This window comes from Scophthalmus maximus, chromosome 6 (genome assembly GCF_022379125.1).
Source record: "Scophthalmus maximus strain ysfricsl-2021 chromosome 6, ASM2237912v1, whole genome shotgun sequence".
NCBI lineage: Eukaryota > Metazoa > Chordata > Actinopteri > Pleuronectiformes > Scophthalmidae > Scophthalmus > Scophthalmus maximus.
This window is the reverse complement of record NC_061520.1, coordinates 10,122,501-10,135,742: the sequence shown is the minus strand read 5'-3', so window position 1 is coordinate 10,135,742 and position 13,242 is coordinate 10,122,501. Positions and strand designations below refer to the sequence as shown.

The following is a 13,242-nucleotide window of genomic DNA, read 5'->3' as shown; positions in this document are numbered from 1 at the left end:
ATAACAACAAGGGTTGTTATATTTGTGTGTGTGTATACATGTATATACCCATGTTGTGGGTTTCTGCAGAGCTTGGGCCTGGTTGTAACCTGTGGTTGAGCCTTCATCATGTATTTTTTTCTTTTTTGTCATCTTCTGTCTACACCCTGATTTTTCCCAGATGTTTCCTGTGTATCTCTCTCTCTCTCTCTCTCTCTCTCTCTCTCTCTCTGTCTTTATTTTTTTATTTTATTTTTTTGTGACGGGAGTGGGATGGAAACCTCTGCCCAGCCAAAGTGTAGTGAGATTTACTCTGAAGACTCTGGAGCACAATTGTGAGAAAAAGCCCCAGACCTTTTTATGGCTCCTGTGTCTTTTGTCTCAGTTTAAAACAAGACTAACTCACTAAATTGGCAGTGTCCCACAGAGCTAAAGCTAGCACCCTTTTGGAAACTACGTCCTTGGTTCATTTGGTTCATACAGATGGCGCACAACTGTGTTTTTTTTGTGTTTTTTTTCGAACACATGGTCACAGTCCTGATCTTTAACTTGAGGTTAACTTGAAGACAGGCTGTCATGTGAACGGTTTGTTAAAAGGCAGCACTTAATGACTGATCCAAGTAGTGGAATATTGTTGTGATATATGAACATATCATTTCATGTATGGGGGTTGAACTCCTTGGGTTTTAAATGAAGGGATCTTTCAGTTGGAGTGCCTCACCGCAGGGCATAGTCGCACGTTTCCATTTTTAACTGAAGAAAGAAAATGTCACTGATGAAGTGACAGCCCTGCCAACATGTGTCCAAAAAATACAAATTTCTCAAGGATGTTTTTAGTGTTTCAAAAATGATTTCAAGACAAACATCTAGGAAATATTATGACGTGTATTGAGAAACAAGTTAGAACTGATGTGTCAAACAACAGTTAAACCAATCAATTTGTGTTTGATCTTTTCAAAATGTAGTACTTGTTGTTTTGTGTTGTTGTCTGATGCAAATTACATCTTGAATAGAGAGCCTGTCCTCAAATTTGGTAAAAATGGGAACAATAAATTGAACGCACCTTTCTAGGCCCTTGTTTAGGAAGTGGCTAACACCACCGTCCTCTGATGCCAGTCAGATCGCCCGTGTGAGACTGTAGCTGTCCGATTAAACTTCATTACTTCTTCTTGTCTCTCCACTGTAGATTTAGATTTGTGCGATAAACAACAACTTAGACAGACAGCTACAGTGCTGCTATATGAGATGAAACCCCCAATAACATATCAATGACCTTATTTACAGTACTTCTGCACTTTACCGTTGACATACCACATCACCATGTCCATGGTGGACATCACCACGTCCACGACCCTTCTTTTCATGAGCGACTTTGGTCAATCAAGTTGCCCTGCATAAAGTTGTACTGGCCCCTGGGGCCATCGGAGCGACAGTTTTGTTGGACCCTGTAGTATGTTAGCCTCTTGTGTAGTCTGGCTGACTGGCGAAATCTGCTAAGACGGCAGGCAAAAACAAACAGCTTTGGATACAAGTGAAAATGCAGCTTTCTATTGCAACTATACGTACATTATTGAATCAGAGTTCCTCTCTCCTCATCCGTCTGTCCAACCTCTGACTGTTTACGCTGCTGTTTTCACTTGATTCTAAAGTGATTAGTGACCCAGTTAACATTTATGGTGAAAACAACCTCTTTCCCTTCTTTTTTTTAAATATACATCTTCTCCCCTTGTAGGTGCCAAGTCTCAGATCTCTTAAAAAAAGACCGTCTCCCTCCATCTCCCACTTTTAGCTCGCTTCCCCTCCTCTCGCCCCAGGACTGGCAGCCCCCTTCGCTCTTAGCCGTGGCCCTTGTCACCACCCCCCCATGCCCATCTCTCATGTGTAGCCCTCGCTGTCCGCCCTCTCCATCCTCTCCCTCCCTCCCCAGCTGCGACCCAGGCAATAATTGAGAGGTGAGTAAGAGGGACAAAGGACGCACAGTGGGTTTTTTGAATGCCTGATCCCCCTGGCATGAATTGTGGTCTAGGGGGTTTGGTGGGCAATCAGGCGAGGGGAAGGCGGGGGCGGTGATGGATTCAACAGCCATGCCATTCATTGGTTGGATTTGTTGATCCCGTTCACTGACTCCGGTGACGGCCCCTCTTGTGCGAGGATGTGGGCATTTTCCACTCGTTGGCAATGATTTAAGTTTGGTACAACTTCCACAACCCAAATGAAGACCCAGCTGCTGGGGGGGGGGGCGACAACCTTTATTATCTGTTTGCCTTTTAGCTAATCGAGGTTTGTTTATAATTGCAAATAAGAGTTATACAGGAGATCTTTGGTTTGGAGTGTTCGATTCAGTCTCCTTTAGCAATGATTTAAACAATATATCCACTTGAGCACAGGTTTTTAATTATTATTACGAACTGGTTTTTATGTGATTAACGCCACAACATGTTTTTATTTTTTTTGCTTATTAATTGATGCCATTTTGGTGAAACATGAAAGCTTGTTGGTGAGGTTTCTGTGGGAGCTGCCAAGTGTCTCTCCCTCTGATCCTCAGGAAGTTTGCTGAGATTGTGGAGAGAAAAGGGAGAAAGAAAGACAAAGAGAGAAAACAGAAGAGGAGGGGTGTCTCGGCACAAACTAAGGAAACTACCGACCTCACTCTTTCTTATCGTAGAGGTCCGGACCATTCACATGCAGCCCCCCCCCCCCCCCCCCCCCCTCAGCCTTTCCTCTCCCCCTCTCTGTATTCTGTGGAGACTATTTATTTGCGGAGGACGGTGCTGTGGGCTCCAGATGCTTGACCCGGCAGTCAGGTTGCCTAGTCACATGGATCTACAACTGTTTCCCTGAACTTGTTGTTTTGCATCCAAACAAACCTTAAAGAGAGCGGCTGCGGCTTTTTTCTTCCTTTTGAGTCTGCTGTGTGTGTTCGCATTCAGACCTTTTCACATGGGTGGGAAATGCCTCCACACAGTATCTGGTGAAGAGCGAAGAAGGGATTTCATGTTTGTATTCTCTCCACCATTGTTTGAGTGCACTTTATTTAAAGTAAATTTAATGCTGAGGCTTTGTTGTCTATGTATAGTGTCTATTACAGTGTGGAAAGGAGGAAGTCAGTGTATGTGTGTTGATTTGTGAATGGATGTGTGTCAGTATGTGGGCGCATGAAGTTGGAGCGAAAAGAAGAGATAGCGAGAGCCTAGTGCAGTAAATCTCACTCCCTGTAGCTGGGCCTCAAATTGTAGGAGGGGGAGTGGAGCTGCAGGAAGGGTGTAATCCACAGTCCAACACACAAACACACACACACACTGACCACATTTGACGCACAGACCAAAAAATAATTGCTACCTGTTAAACTGTGAGCAAGTGTGTGCACAGTATCGGGCACAACTACTTCACTGCACATCATCAGAGCTGGAGAGAGAGCTGGAGAGAGCGAGAGAGAGAGAGAGAGAGAGTGAGAGTCTGTGTTGTGTTAAACTGTCACTACTTAAACCCTTCGTCTTTATCTCTGCTTTTTCAATGAAGAGCAGGATATATCATGTGGTGGGCAGTAACTCTCTTTCATGTGGGCTGGGAATGTTTCCACCTTCTTTCACCTTTTGGCTCTCAGCTCGTGGTTTTGATTGTGGACAGTGTGGGATGTGGAATAGAAGCCGAGGAGAAGAAAAATGCAGGGGGGGGGGGGGGGTAAACAACATAAATATGTTGATGACAACTTTGGCTCATTTGATTAAATGTTTCAAGTGAGATTCAGCCACTGACTGCGAGTTTTCCCAGGTTTTCGGCTGCAGACTCGAGTTGATTTTTGGAACTTTGAACTTTGTGCTCCTTTGTCCCTCTGTGCAGGGATTAGTTAGGAGTCAAACGATGTCAGATCATTTTTATGTTCCTTCCTCCCTCCCTGCAAAGACAGCGAGTCTCATCAAACCCTCCAGCAGTCGGAGTTTATGCATGAGATCAGTATTAATAGCATCTGCCGGTCCTTCAGTGTGGGACACTGAAGCCTGTTTTACAATTGTCCTTTTGTTTGTCTTCTCTCTTTTGGCCTTGTTACCTCTCTGTCTCTTATTTCTCTCTCTACTCTTCATCCCGTCTTCCACCAGTCTTCTAACATCTAGTTTTCCTTTGAGCTCATCCCAAACAATGAGGATTTAATATTTGTTAGCCAGATTCGTTTTGGATCCAGTATTGTTTGGGTAAAAATCCAAAGTTGATGTTTTTTTTAAACTCCCGGTTTATCTCCAGGTTAATTTCTCTTTTCCTCTTTGTTTTTCTTGAGTAAAGAACAGTATATTTTTTATTTTTGTAGCTTAATAAAGACTCAGAGTCAATATATCACACCAACCAATGTGCTTTGTGTAAATTAAATCTCTACCCTCCATTTCCCTCCAGGAAACCCAGCGGAGACTACCGCAGCTCCCCTGTCTCTAAGGACCGGAGCCGGAGCCCCATCGAGCGAGTGGTGGTGCCCGGCGGCCTGGGCGTCCACGGCAACCACCTGTACAGCCACGCCCACCACCACCACCACCACCACCACCACCACCTGGCCAGCTTAGCCAGTATGGACCAGCCACTGGCACTCACCAAAAACAGCATGGCGGAGTCTGCACGAAGCAGCACAGCAGCTATGACCACAGTGCCACACACCGTCAGCGCCGTGGAACGCCAGCAGGTATCATGCCCGTCCCGTCTCTTTGGCCTCAACACCGACTGCATCTTTTAAAACCTGTTCAATCTCTGTCATGATGTGACTGGGCTTTTGAAGAATGTTTGAGATTGTTAGCCCAAAAACTTCAAACATCCTTTACTGCAAACATTTCCTAATTGTTGTTACATATTTATTTTTCTCAACTTTTCAGATTTTGCTCTCTTTTTATTCTTCTCCTCTTTGACCTTCTCTTAACAAGTCCTGTTTCCTCATTGACCTGTAGTTATAAGAGTCAATCCCTGCGGTTGGTATTGATGTACTCGTAACGTCTGATCTTCGTTTCTGTGTTTTCAGAATCGTCCCTCTGTGATCACATGCGCCCCGGCCAACAACCGCAACTGCAACCTGTCTCACTGTCCCGTCTCCCACAACGGCTGCTCAAGCCTCACTAACAACTACAGGAGAATCAACAGTGAGTTCACTCAACGCAAACGCGTTCAGTCGTGACATCGTAGTAGTATTTCCTTTGTTATATAAGTAATATTTTTTCATAACTGAAATAACAAATGAAGAAACAAATGAACATCACTGAGGGAACTTTCCGACCAAACGGATTTTTTTTTTGATGTATGAGATCACAGAAAAGTCAATGCAAAGACTTGTATCTTAGTCGCTTCACTCACGCTGTGCAACACGAATGAAGCAACATGAAATTCGTGTCATTCACTTTTACCCGCTCGAGTTGAAATATTTGAACTTGAGCAAAGGATTCGTGTGATGCAATGTTCCGAAAGCAAATCCGCACCGAGATTCTCTCCACGTCACTGACATCCGAGTCCGAGAGAGACAGACAACAAGTTTTTGCGGGTTATGTTCACTCGTGTGGAAAACACGAGTGAACTCAAATGATCCTGCGGCAAAAAATTTGCCTTGCATTGGAGTTGTTACAATTTCGGAAAAAACTAACTGATTTCCCATCCTGTGCAGTTTTTTGAAAACCTCCACGCAAGAGCAAAACCCTCTTACAGTGAAAGCACATCAGCTCATACTCATACAGACTAATGTAACTAGTGATGCTAAAAAAATTAAGAGTCAGAGTTTTAGTTCTTCTGTTTCGAGCACATCAATTGTTGTAATGGGGTCACGGCACGCTTCATTCACTGCCTCGTCTGTCATCTCTGCACCTACAGTCGTTCGAGGTCTCAGCCGAACACTGCGAGTGTCACTCATGTTTCTGTGGGTCGATCCCTTCACTGTGGCCCATTTTTTATGATCACAGTGAAACCCCTCTGATCTCATTGAGGTTAACAGTGAAATTCAAAACAGCGATTTAGTATAAAAACAAACTGCAATGAAAAAGTGTAGTAGATTTCTAAGTCGGTATTTTTCCACTGACCTTAAATGCACATGACCAATATTTAAACCACCGCCTGTTATACGAGTGAGCTCTAGACACGTTTCTCATTTCATTATGGGAAACTGAAATCGCTCTCCTCCCTCCTCCCACCCTCCCTCTTTCAGCCAACACGGCCTGCGACCCGGTGATCGAGGAGCATTTCCGCCGCAGCCTTGGGAAGAACTACAAGGAGCCCGAGCCCACTGCCACCAACTCGGTGTCCATCACCGGCTCGGTGGACGACCACTTCGCCAAGGCGCTGGGCGAGACCTGGCTGCAGATCAAGAACAAGGGGAGCCCATCGTCGTCCGGCAGCAGCCCAAACTCCTCCCCCAACAGTCACATGGTCAATCACAACCACTCCCCTTCTGTGGTCTCCTGAAGGGTGGGGGGGGGATTTTAGAGGGATTTGCCCCCCCGTCTCCCCAGCCCCCTCCCAATCACCCCAGCGTCCGCGTCCCCATCGCTTGTCTCTGTCACCAGCAACCCAGAGGCAGCGCCTGCCCGCTGGTCCGCTAAAGACATCCACAACACTCTCTCTCTGCACTCACAGAGGATCAAATAAGCAATAACAAAATCTTTCTGTCCCCTCTGGTGTGCGAAGGCCAGACGATGATCAGTAATGAGTGATGAGTGCTTGACTTTGGGGACTGACTGGAGCATCAAGCTGCTTTGTCCTTCCATTCATTCATCCATCATCATCATCATCATCATCATCATCATCATCATCATCCCTGCGTATCAAGGTCGGAGCGGAGCAAGTGTCTGTAGTTATATGTACATAAAAAGAGAGAGGAGAGGTGGCGTTTTAATTATTAATTTTCTTCTTCTTTTTTTGTTTTTTTTGTTTGTGTCTTTAACAGTAGTTTTGTGTTCTGCTTCTGTGTTATGAGATGCCTGGTGTTCGATAGAGGAGATAAGAACGAAAATAACTTTGGAGAAAATAATAATCACAAACCACCTGACTGTGCTACCAAAGAAACCTTTAGATGTTGGTGTGTGTCGAGGCCCACATCAAAAACAACAACAACATACAAGACGCCATCTCGTACTGTCGGCTCGTCACTCGTTTTTTCTCTCTTCTTTTTTAAATCTCTCCCCCTGTAGTTGTAAACGTAATCCATCGACTGATTTGCACTACTGCCATCGAGGGGGTGTAGGCCGGCCTGTCAACATCACAATCTGCAACTGATGAAGATGATTTAGACGCAAAAATTAGACCAAATTTAATTTTCTGCCGTCTATTTGATCTCCCTCCAACTTGATTTACATTCCACGTCTCCCAATTATTTAAAAAGAACTGTAGTTAAGCCGTTGACTGAAAAGTAGCTTCTGGCGACCACTGTCCTGTCGGGTGAGAGTACCAGAAACCAAGTTCATCACTGTGTGACATGTTTAATGAACGCGAACCACACTGACGCCTCCCCACCGGCACTCGAGTCCACACCGAGTCACACTTGCGGGTGCAGAGATTGCTCCCTATTAAAGGTTGGGGGCATAAAAACAATCAGGTCGAAGCAAACACCCGTCACCATGGATGCTAATAGAAGCATTATTGAACCCAGCTGCTGTATTATGCCACTTCCCCCGAGCCACATCCCAAGCCAAGAAAAGTGTCGGGAAAATGCACCAAAGTCAATTTTTTGTGTGTGTGCGCAAAGACAAAATATGCAAAGCGAAATGAGTTAAATCCACTCGGCCTCCAGCGGCGGAAGGTACGAGGACGCGGTCGAGTCTCTTCACCCACCTGTCTTCACCATCGTACTGAGATTCACATCAAAGTATTCAAAATCTATTGGGGGTAGTAAATACATCATACCACCCTCAAGGCTCAGGAAAAAAAACACACCAAACATCCAATTTGTGAATTAATGAATCGGTGTAGATTGATATCGGCGTTGAATAAATATATTTCGGCCCCAAACAAAAACACACTAAACTAGTTCACCTTGTTAGAACAATGTGCCAAGTTGTCGTGTGGTGGTGATTTTTAAAACCAGAGCACAGTCAGGTTTCATCAAACCCGCGCACGTCGTGTCGACGACGGACGTCGAGCATGTTAGAACAAAAAGCAAAAAAACACAAACTACAATGTGCAAAACTGCATTGTGTTGACGACCGGTCTCTGCCGAACAATGTGCTTTGATGCGCTTCACGGGGGCTTTAACTGCTGACGGCGACGGGGGGATAGATGACACTGCATGTCACTTTGTGGCCGAAAGAAAAGAAGGAAAGAAAAAAAAAAGGAGAGAGAACTGTCTGGTTTCTCGGCGACCGGGGGAGAAAAGATGAATCAGATCTCTTCAAACGTGCCTTTGTTATTTGTGTATCTCTTCGAACACGGGTGTTGTAATTATATTTGACTCGCACCCCCCTACTCCCCCCCCCCCCTCCCCTACACACTGTGGTTTGGTAGATTTCTATAAGGTTTGAAGGGTAAACTAATGCTTTTACAGATGCATGTATTTTTTTTTTTTGTTGTTGTTGTTTTTTAATAGCTGGTATCTATTAGTGTTTTTTAAGCATTTCAATCTAAACTCCTATTATCCTTTTCACTCAGACGTTAGTTGTTACTTCTTTCATCGTTAGTAACGGACATAGACACTATACACTCACTGCTGGGTCAGTCGTACTCCATATTATTATTGTTATTGTTATTATTACAACTTTTTGTACTTTTTGTTTTCCATTAATATCAGTATGGTAACAAACAATGTGTGGTGGGGACAGCCTCCGGACAGGCTCTGTTTTAGTGACGAGAGCTGTGTCTCTCTCTCTCAAAAGAAAGAAGATCCCTCAGCGTGACCGCGGAGTCGGCTTCGGCAGGCGCCGCCCGTTAAGGTTTTTTCTGTCAGATGTTGATCCATCGGTGGTACAGGATGCTACGCAGCCGTCAGCCGGCCGAGCTGAGACGCCAAATTAGTCTGTCGGACCTTGTTTTTGTCCTTTTCACCAAAAAGCATCTGAGCCTGAGATAGAATAAAAAGCTAATTGTCGTGGGTTTATGTGGAGCGCCGTCTTCTTTGCACATTCTCAAAGTGCGTTGGAGAAGACGAGCTGGCAGGACAGAAAGCCTTTGGGAGGAAACAAGGTCTTAATGACGGTGAGAGTGAGTGATGACGGCTCCCAGACTTTTTAAAAAAGCGTGCTATAAATAGTTTTTTAAATTTAGTTTCTACATAAGACACACAGTAGCATTTGGAAACCATTGGAGAGACATGAGCGAAGGACACACTTGGTCGGTGGTTATCTGAATTCACGGCGAGCCGTCGGAACTCTCTCGGCCCTCAGCAGTTGACTCGTCTTCGTGTCCTGACTTGGCGTCCAGACTTGATTTTTTATTTTTTTTTTTGTATTTCACTGCTTTCTGTTCTGAACAACATTGTATTGTTGCTGCAGTTAAGCTAGACTGCTGCAGTCTGGAGAAGAAATGAATTTCAAGGTGGCATACATTCCTCCTGTAGGGAACTTTGTACAGGGCCTCGTTCACACTCGCCGTCGCCACGTCAACAGACGGAGCTCCCCGCCGACGTCTTTAGGTCGCGCGCCTTTTACCTGGAGAGCAAAAGGTGTCTCCACGTCTGCTCCTTTTTGGCCACAAATCCAAACCACATGACAAAGGAACAACTGACGCCATAAAGGTTTCCACGAGTGTAGAACTTAAAGAACTCGGAGTTGGAAAACGTTCTGTGTCATTCAGTAATAAAAGCACAGAAGTGTCGATGCTGAAGTTTACAGATGACAGTTCTTTTTTTTTTTTGATTTTAGTCCCTTTGTTTATCCAATTACGGCGAGTATATCTATTAAAGAGTTCTCTACATGGAACGTCGGTGATCTGTACAATGTCCACACATTCCATCCTCCGCTATCGGAAACAGATGTGACAGAACCACAGCCGATGGGTTCTAGAATCCCAGAATATTTAAAATACATAACCAAACTGCCAGAGTGTTAATTTCTCATAACAAACAGGTCCTCTACGATCTCCACGTTCAGAGCGCTGTGGACGTTGAGGGGTGTTTTTTTTTTTCCCCGTGGGGAGGGGCGGAGCTTCAGGAGCTGAGCTTCTGTAAGTGCGGTCTGTGAGCCGGCAGGCGCTCAGCGGCCGCTCGGTCTTTTCACAGTGACTCCTCCTCAGGTCCAGTTGACCCTGATCAGGATTGGATATAGTTAGCGACTTGCTAGAAGACATGAGGGAAGAAGGGGCTCGGGTGTCCAGAAGATTTTGTTTTTCTATTATTATTATTATTATTCTTATTCTCTCTCATTATCGTTTCACTACCACCCTGTAGGTAGGAGGCTCCTTCGTTTCGCTCCGGCGCACTCTCCCTACACACTGTAGGAAAATCACTTAATAAAAAAACAAAATACTTTTTTATAATAGGAAACTATAAGACCATCATTACGCTGTGCGTAACGAATGTACAGAGAAAAAAAATCTTAGGTATTTTTTTGAGGAACAATTAATTTGTTAATGATATGTAGCTATTTAATTGTTTTCCCTGTCCTTATATTGTAATCATTGCATTTTCTTTTTTTTCTTTTTTTTTTTGTGAAAAAGTTGATCTTTTTTGTTTATAGAGTTTGTCTCGTTAGCGTAAGAAAAGGTTCAAGTGCAGGAGCACAGGAAACAGGAAACCACAACAAAGCCACTGGTGTGTCAGTGACAATAGCTACTTCCGCTGGTCCCCGATGTTATGAAATCATTTGAATTTGTCCGAGACGTCTGAACACACATCTTCACTCGTGAGCAAGAAGAGTTTGTCCTTTCGACGGGCTCTCCTGCGTCGGTGGAGCAGAATGATTTTTTTGCCACTAGCCCAGTGCGGATTTGTGTCGGCCATTTCCAAACCATGTTCATTTTAAACCGTAAGATCAATATTAGTCGTGGGCTAGCAGGGCAGGTGACATTTCCACTACTGCATGTCGGCAAATTGTGGGTTTTTGAAAAAGTCTTGACGACTGATTTTTTTTTTTTTTTGGTTTGACAGACTGGAACCAAGTGATGAGTAAAAAGTCTTGTTTTGAGTCTGAAAACACTCGGTTTTGGTTTAACTTGTCTAAAATGATGAAAATCCTAATAAAAAAAATATTTCATTCATACAATTTCATCTGCTTCATTTGGGGCGGGCGAGAGGAGCGAAGCAGCCAATGAGCTCTGGCGACGCTCCGGTTCCCATCTGGAGGCCGTTCTGCATCTGTAAACACCACGAAGACTGAGCAGATGAATCAAAGAGAAGTCCGTCTCTTACTCTTTCTCTACCACATTTTCCAGGTCTTGTTTTTGAAGTGGAAGTAGCATGTACTTAGTGGTAGTAATACTCTGAACTGTAAGAAAAATCATCAGTCAATTTGTGGCTCTGTGTCTCCTACTAAAAAGGTTTTGGCAGGCCACCTTTTTTTTGTACGTAAAGTAGCCTTGATGAACAATAAAGTGCTTTTAAACCCCCGTGTGAGTGTGTGGGCCTCCGTCTGTGGTTCAGTAACAGTGAGAACAGATGGTGCAAGTGGAGCAGTACTTAGGAGAATCAAATAGGTGCAAATGTTCACTTGAACCAAATCTATGTAGGGAGGTACTGGAAAGGGGACTAAAGTCAATTCACACCTGAATCCCAAAATGAAACACTTCATTGACATTACAAAGTGAGTAGAAGTAGAATCCTTTTCTCAGACTCCTCCAGAAATGGACTTGTGGAGTCGCCCTCTGCTGGTGATTTCACAGAACACAGGTTTCAGGCACTTTCCGCACTTGGCTTCACTTTGCCGGAGGCAGAGTCTACGTCCATTTTCATAGGACTGCAACCAGCGATTATTTTCATAATCGATTAATCTTTCGATTATTTTCTCGATTAATCGATGAGATGTTTGGTTCATAAAATGGTAAAAAATGCCGATCGTGTTTCCCAAACCCTGAGATGATGTTTTGTTTTGTGCACACACCAAATATATTTAGTTTACTGTCACAGAGGAGCAAAGACACCAGTAAATATTCACACATATTCTCCAAAAAAACTACTTGCACCCATTAATCGATTATCAAAATAGTTGGCGATTAATTTAGTAATCGATTACTTGTCGATCAATCGATTGACTGTTGCAGCTCTACATTTTTATACACAGTTTATGATTTTGCAGCAACAAAGTTCACAGGTGAAAACTGTTTAATCACATACATTTTATTCCAGTTTTTTTTCCGGTTATATACTTAAAGATGAGAACCAGGGCACCAAAAACAGTTCTTAGAACAAACAGAATTATGAAAAACAAAGTCTGAATCCTGAGCTTAATCTCGCGTGTGATGATAAATCTGGAGGCAAAAGTGTAAAACTGTGGAATTGAATCAAATAGATTTTCTCACAACTCTGACATTCAATCTCGACTTTGTGCTAATCCTCATCCACGAGTATCGAGCTGCTGTTGACATACTTCTCTTAACACTGAACATATTACACAAGTTACATTTTTTTTTAAGTGTAAATTCGACATATGCAGATTAGACGCAGGGCACAGAGTAAAAAGAACAAAGAAAAGTTGTACAGAAGAGCACATGCATGTGTCAACACGTTACAAAAACATAAAGACCTTCAGCTTCTCCGGTGGATCTTTGAGAGGAAACTGTGCAGCTGTGGCTGCAGGTTGTTCTAAAGTAACAGTAAATAGTCAGTGTTCAGTTGCCGTATCGTAACATCTGTGCATGTTATCTCAGAGTGACGCTTCACAACAAAACAAAAGCTGGTTTTAGAATGAACTCCTGTTTGTATGACAGACAAACACACGGGGAGACGGACGGATGTGCTGAGTCGTCTAGTGACTTTTGTAATTCATCCTTTTCCAAACTGAATGAGCGAGCAGATGTAGAACGTGGAAATCGTTGCCAAAAGGCTCTTCAGCAAATCCAGGACGTGTGCTGATAAAGAGACAGTTACTACTAATGCAGAGTGTAATGTGGCGTTTGTAGCTCGAGGACCGGAGCCGATTCCAAACCGTGAGCGAATGTGACTGATCGTTAAGACGGCAAAGAAATAATGTGGAATATCGACTTGTGAAGGTCCAACTCCGATCTCTGATCCTGAATCCAAATGCTGACTAATAGCAATTTAAAAGCTTATTCAGCATGAAACAGTTTACTGTGATTTACTTGAATTCGATGATGTGCGTCCAAAAAAGCCTTTCACTCCCCCTCGCCCTTCGTAAATGTTGAGATCCATTGGAAGAGTGCAGCGGC

The 13,242-nt window shown here is 43.8% G+C and overlaps 2 protein-coding genes across 6 annotated transcripts in view; one reads left to right on the top strand and one right to left on the bottom strand.

Moving 5' to 3' along the window:
- The window catches only part of vgll4b (vestigial-like family member 4b), a 36,888-nt gene extending 25,422 nt beyond the window's left edge, over positions 1–11,466 (top strand). For all 5 annotated transcript variants that reach the window (XM_035631352.2, XM_047332689.1, XM_035631354.2 and 2 more), the window contains 3 exons: positions 4,366–4,645; positions 4,976–5,093; positions 6,143–11,466. In XM_035631352.2, the coding sequence (XP_035487245.1) occupies positions 4,366–4,645; positions 4,976–5,093; positions 6,143–6,399 (655 nt within the window). In that variant the 3' untranslated portion in view covers positions 6,400–11,466. The remainder of the gene's footprint in view (positions 1–4,365; positions 4,646–4,975; positions 5,094–6,142) is intronic.
- Positions 11,467–12,177: 711 nt separating this feature from the next.
- atg7 (ATG7 autophagy related 7 homolog (S. cerevisiae)) overlaps positions 12,178–13,242 on the bottom strand; it is a 55,692-nt gene continuing 54,627 nt past the window's right edge. Inside the window, exon 19 of the mRNA XM_035631463.2 lies at positions 12,178–13,242. This exon is cut by the window's right edge and continues 74 nt beyond it. The gene's annotated coding sequence lies outside the window, so the exon portion shown is untranslated.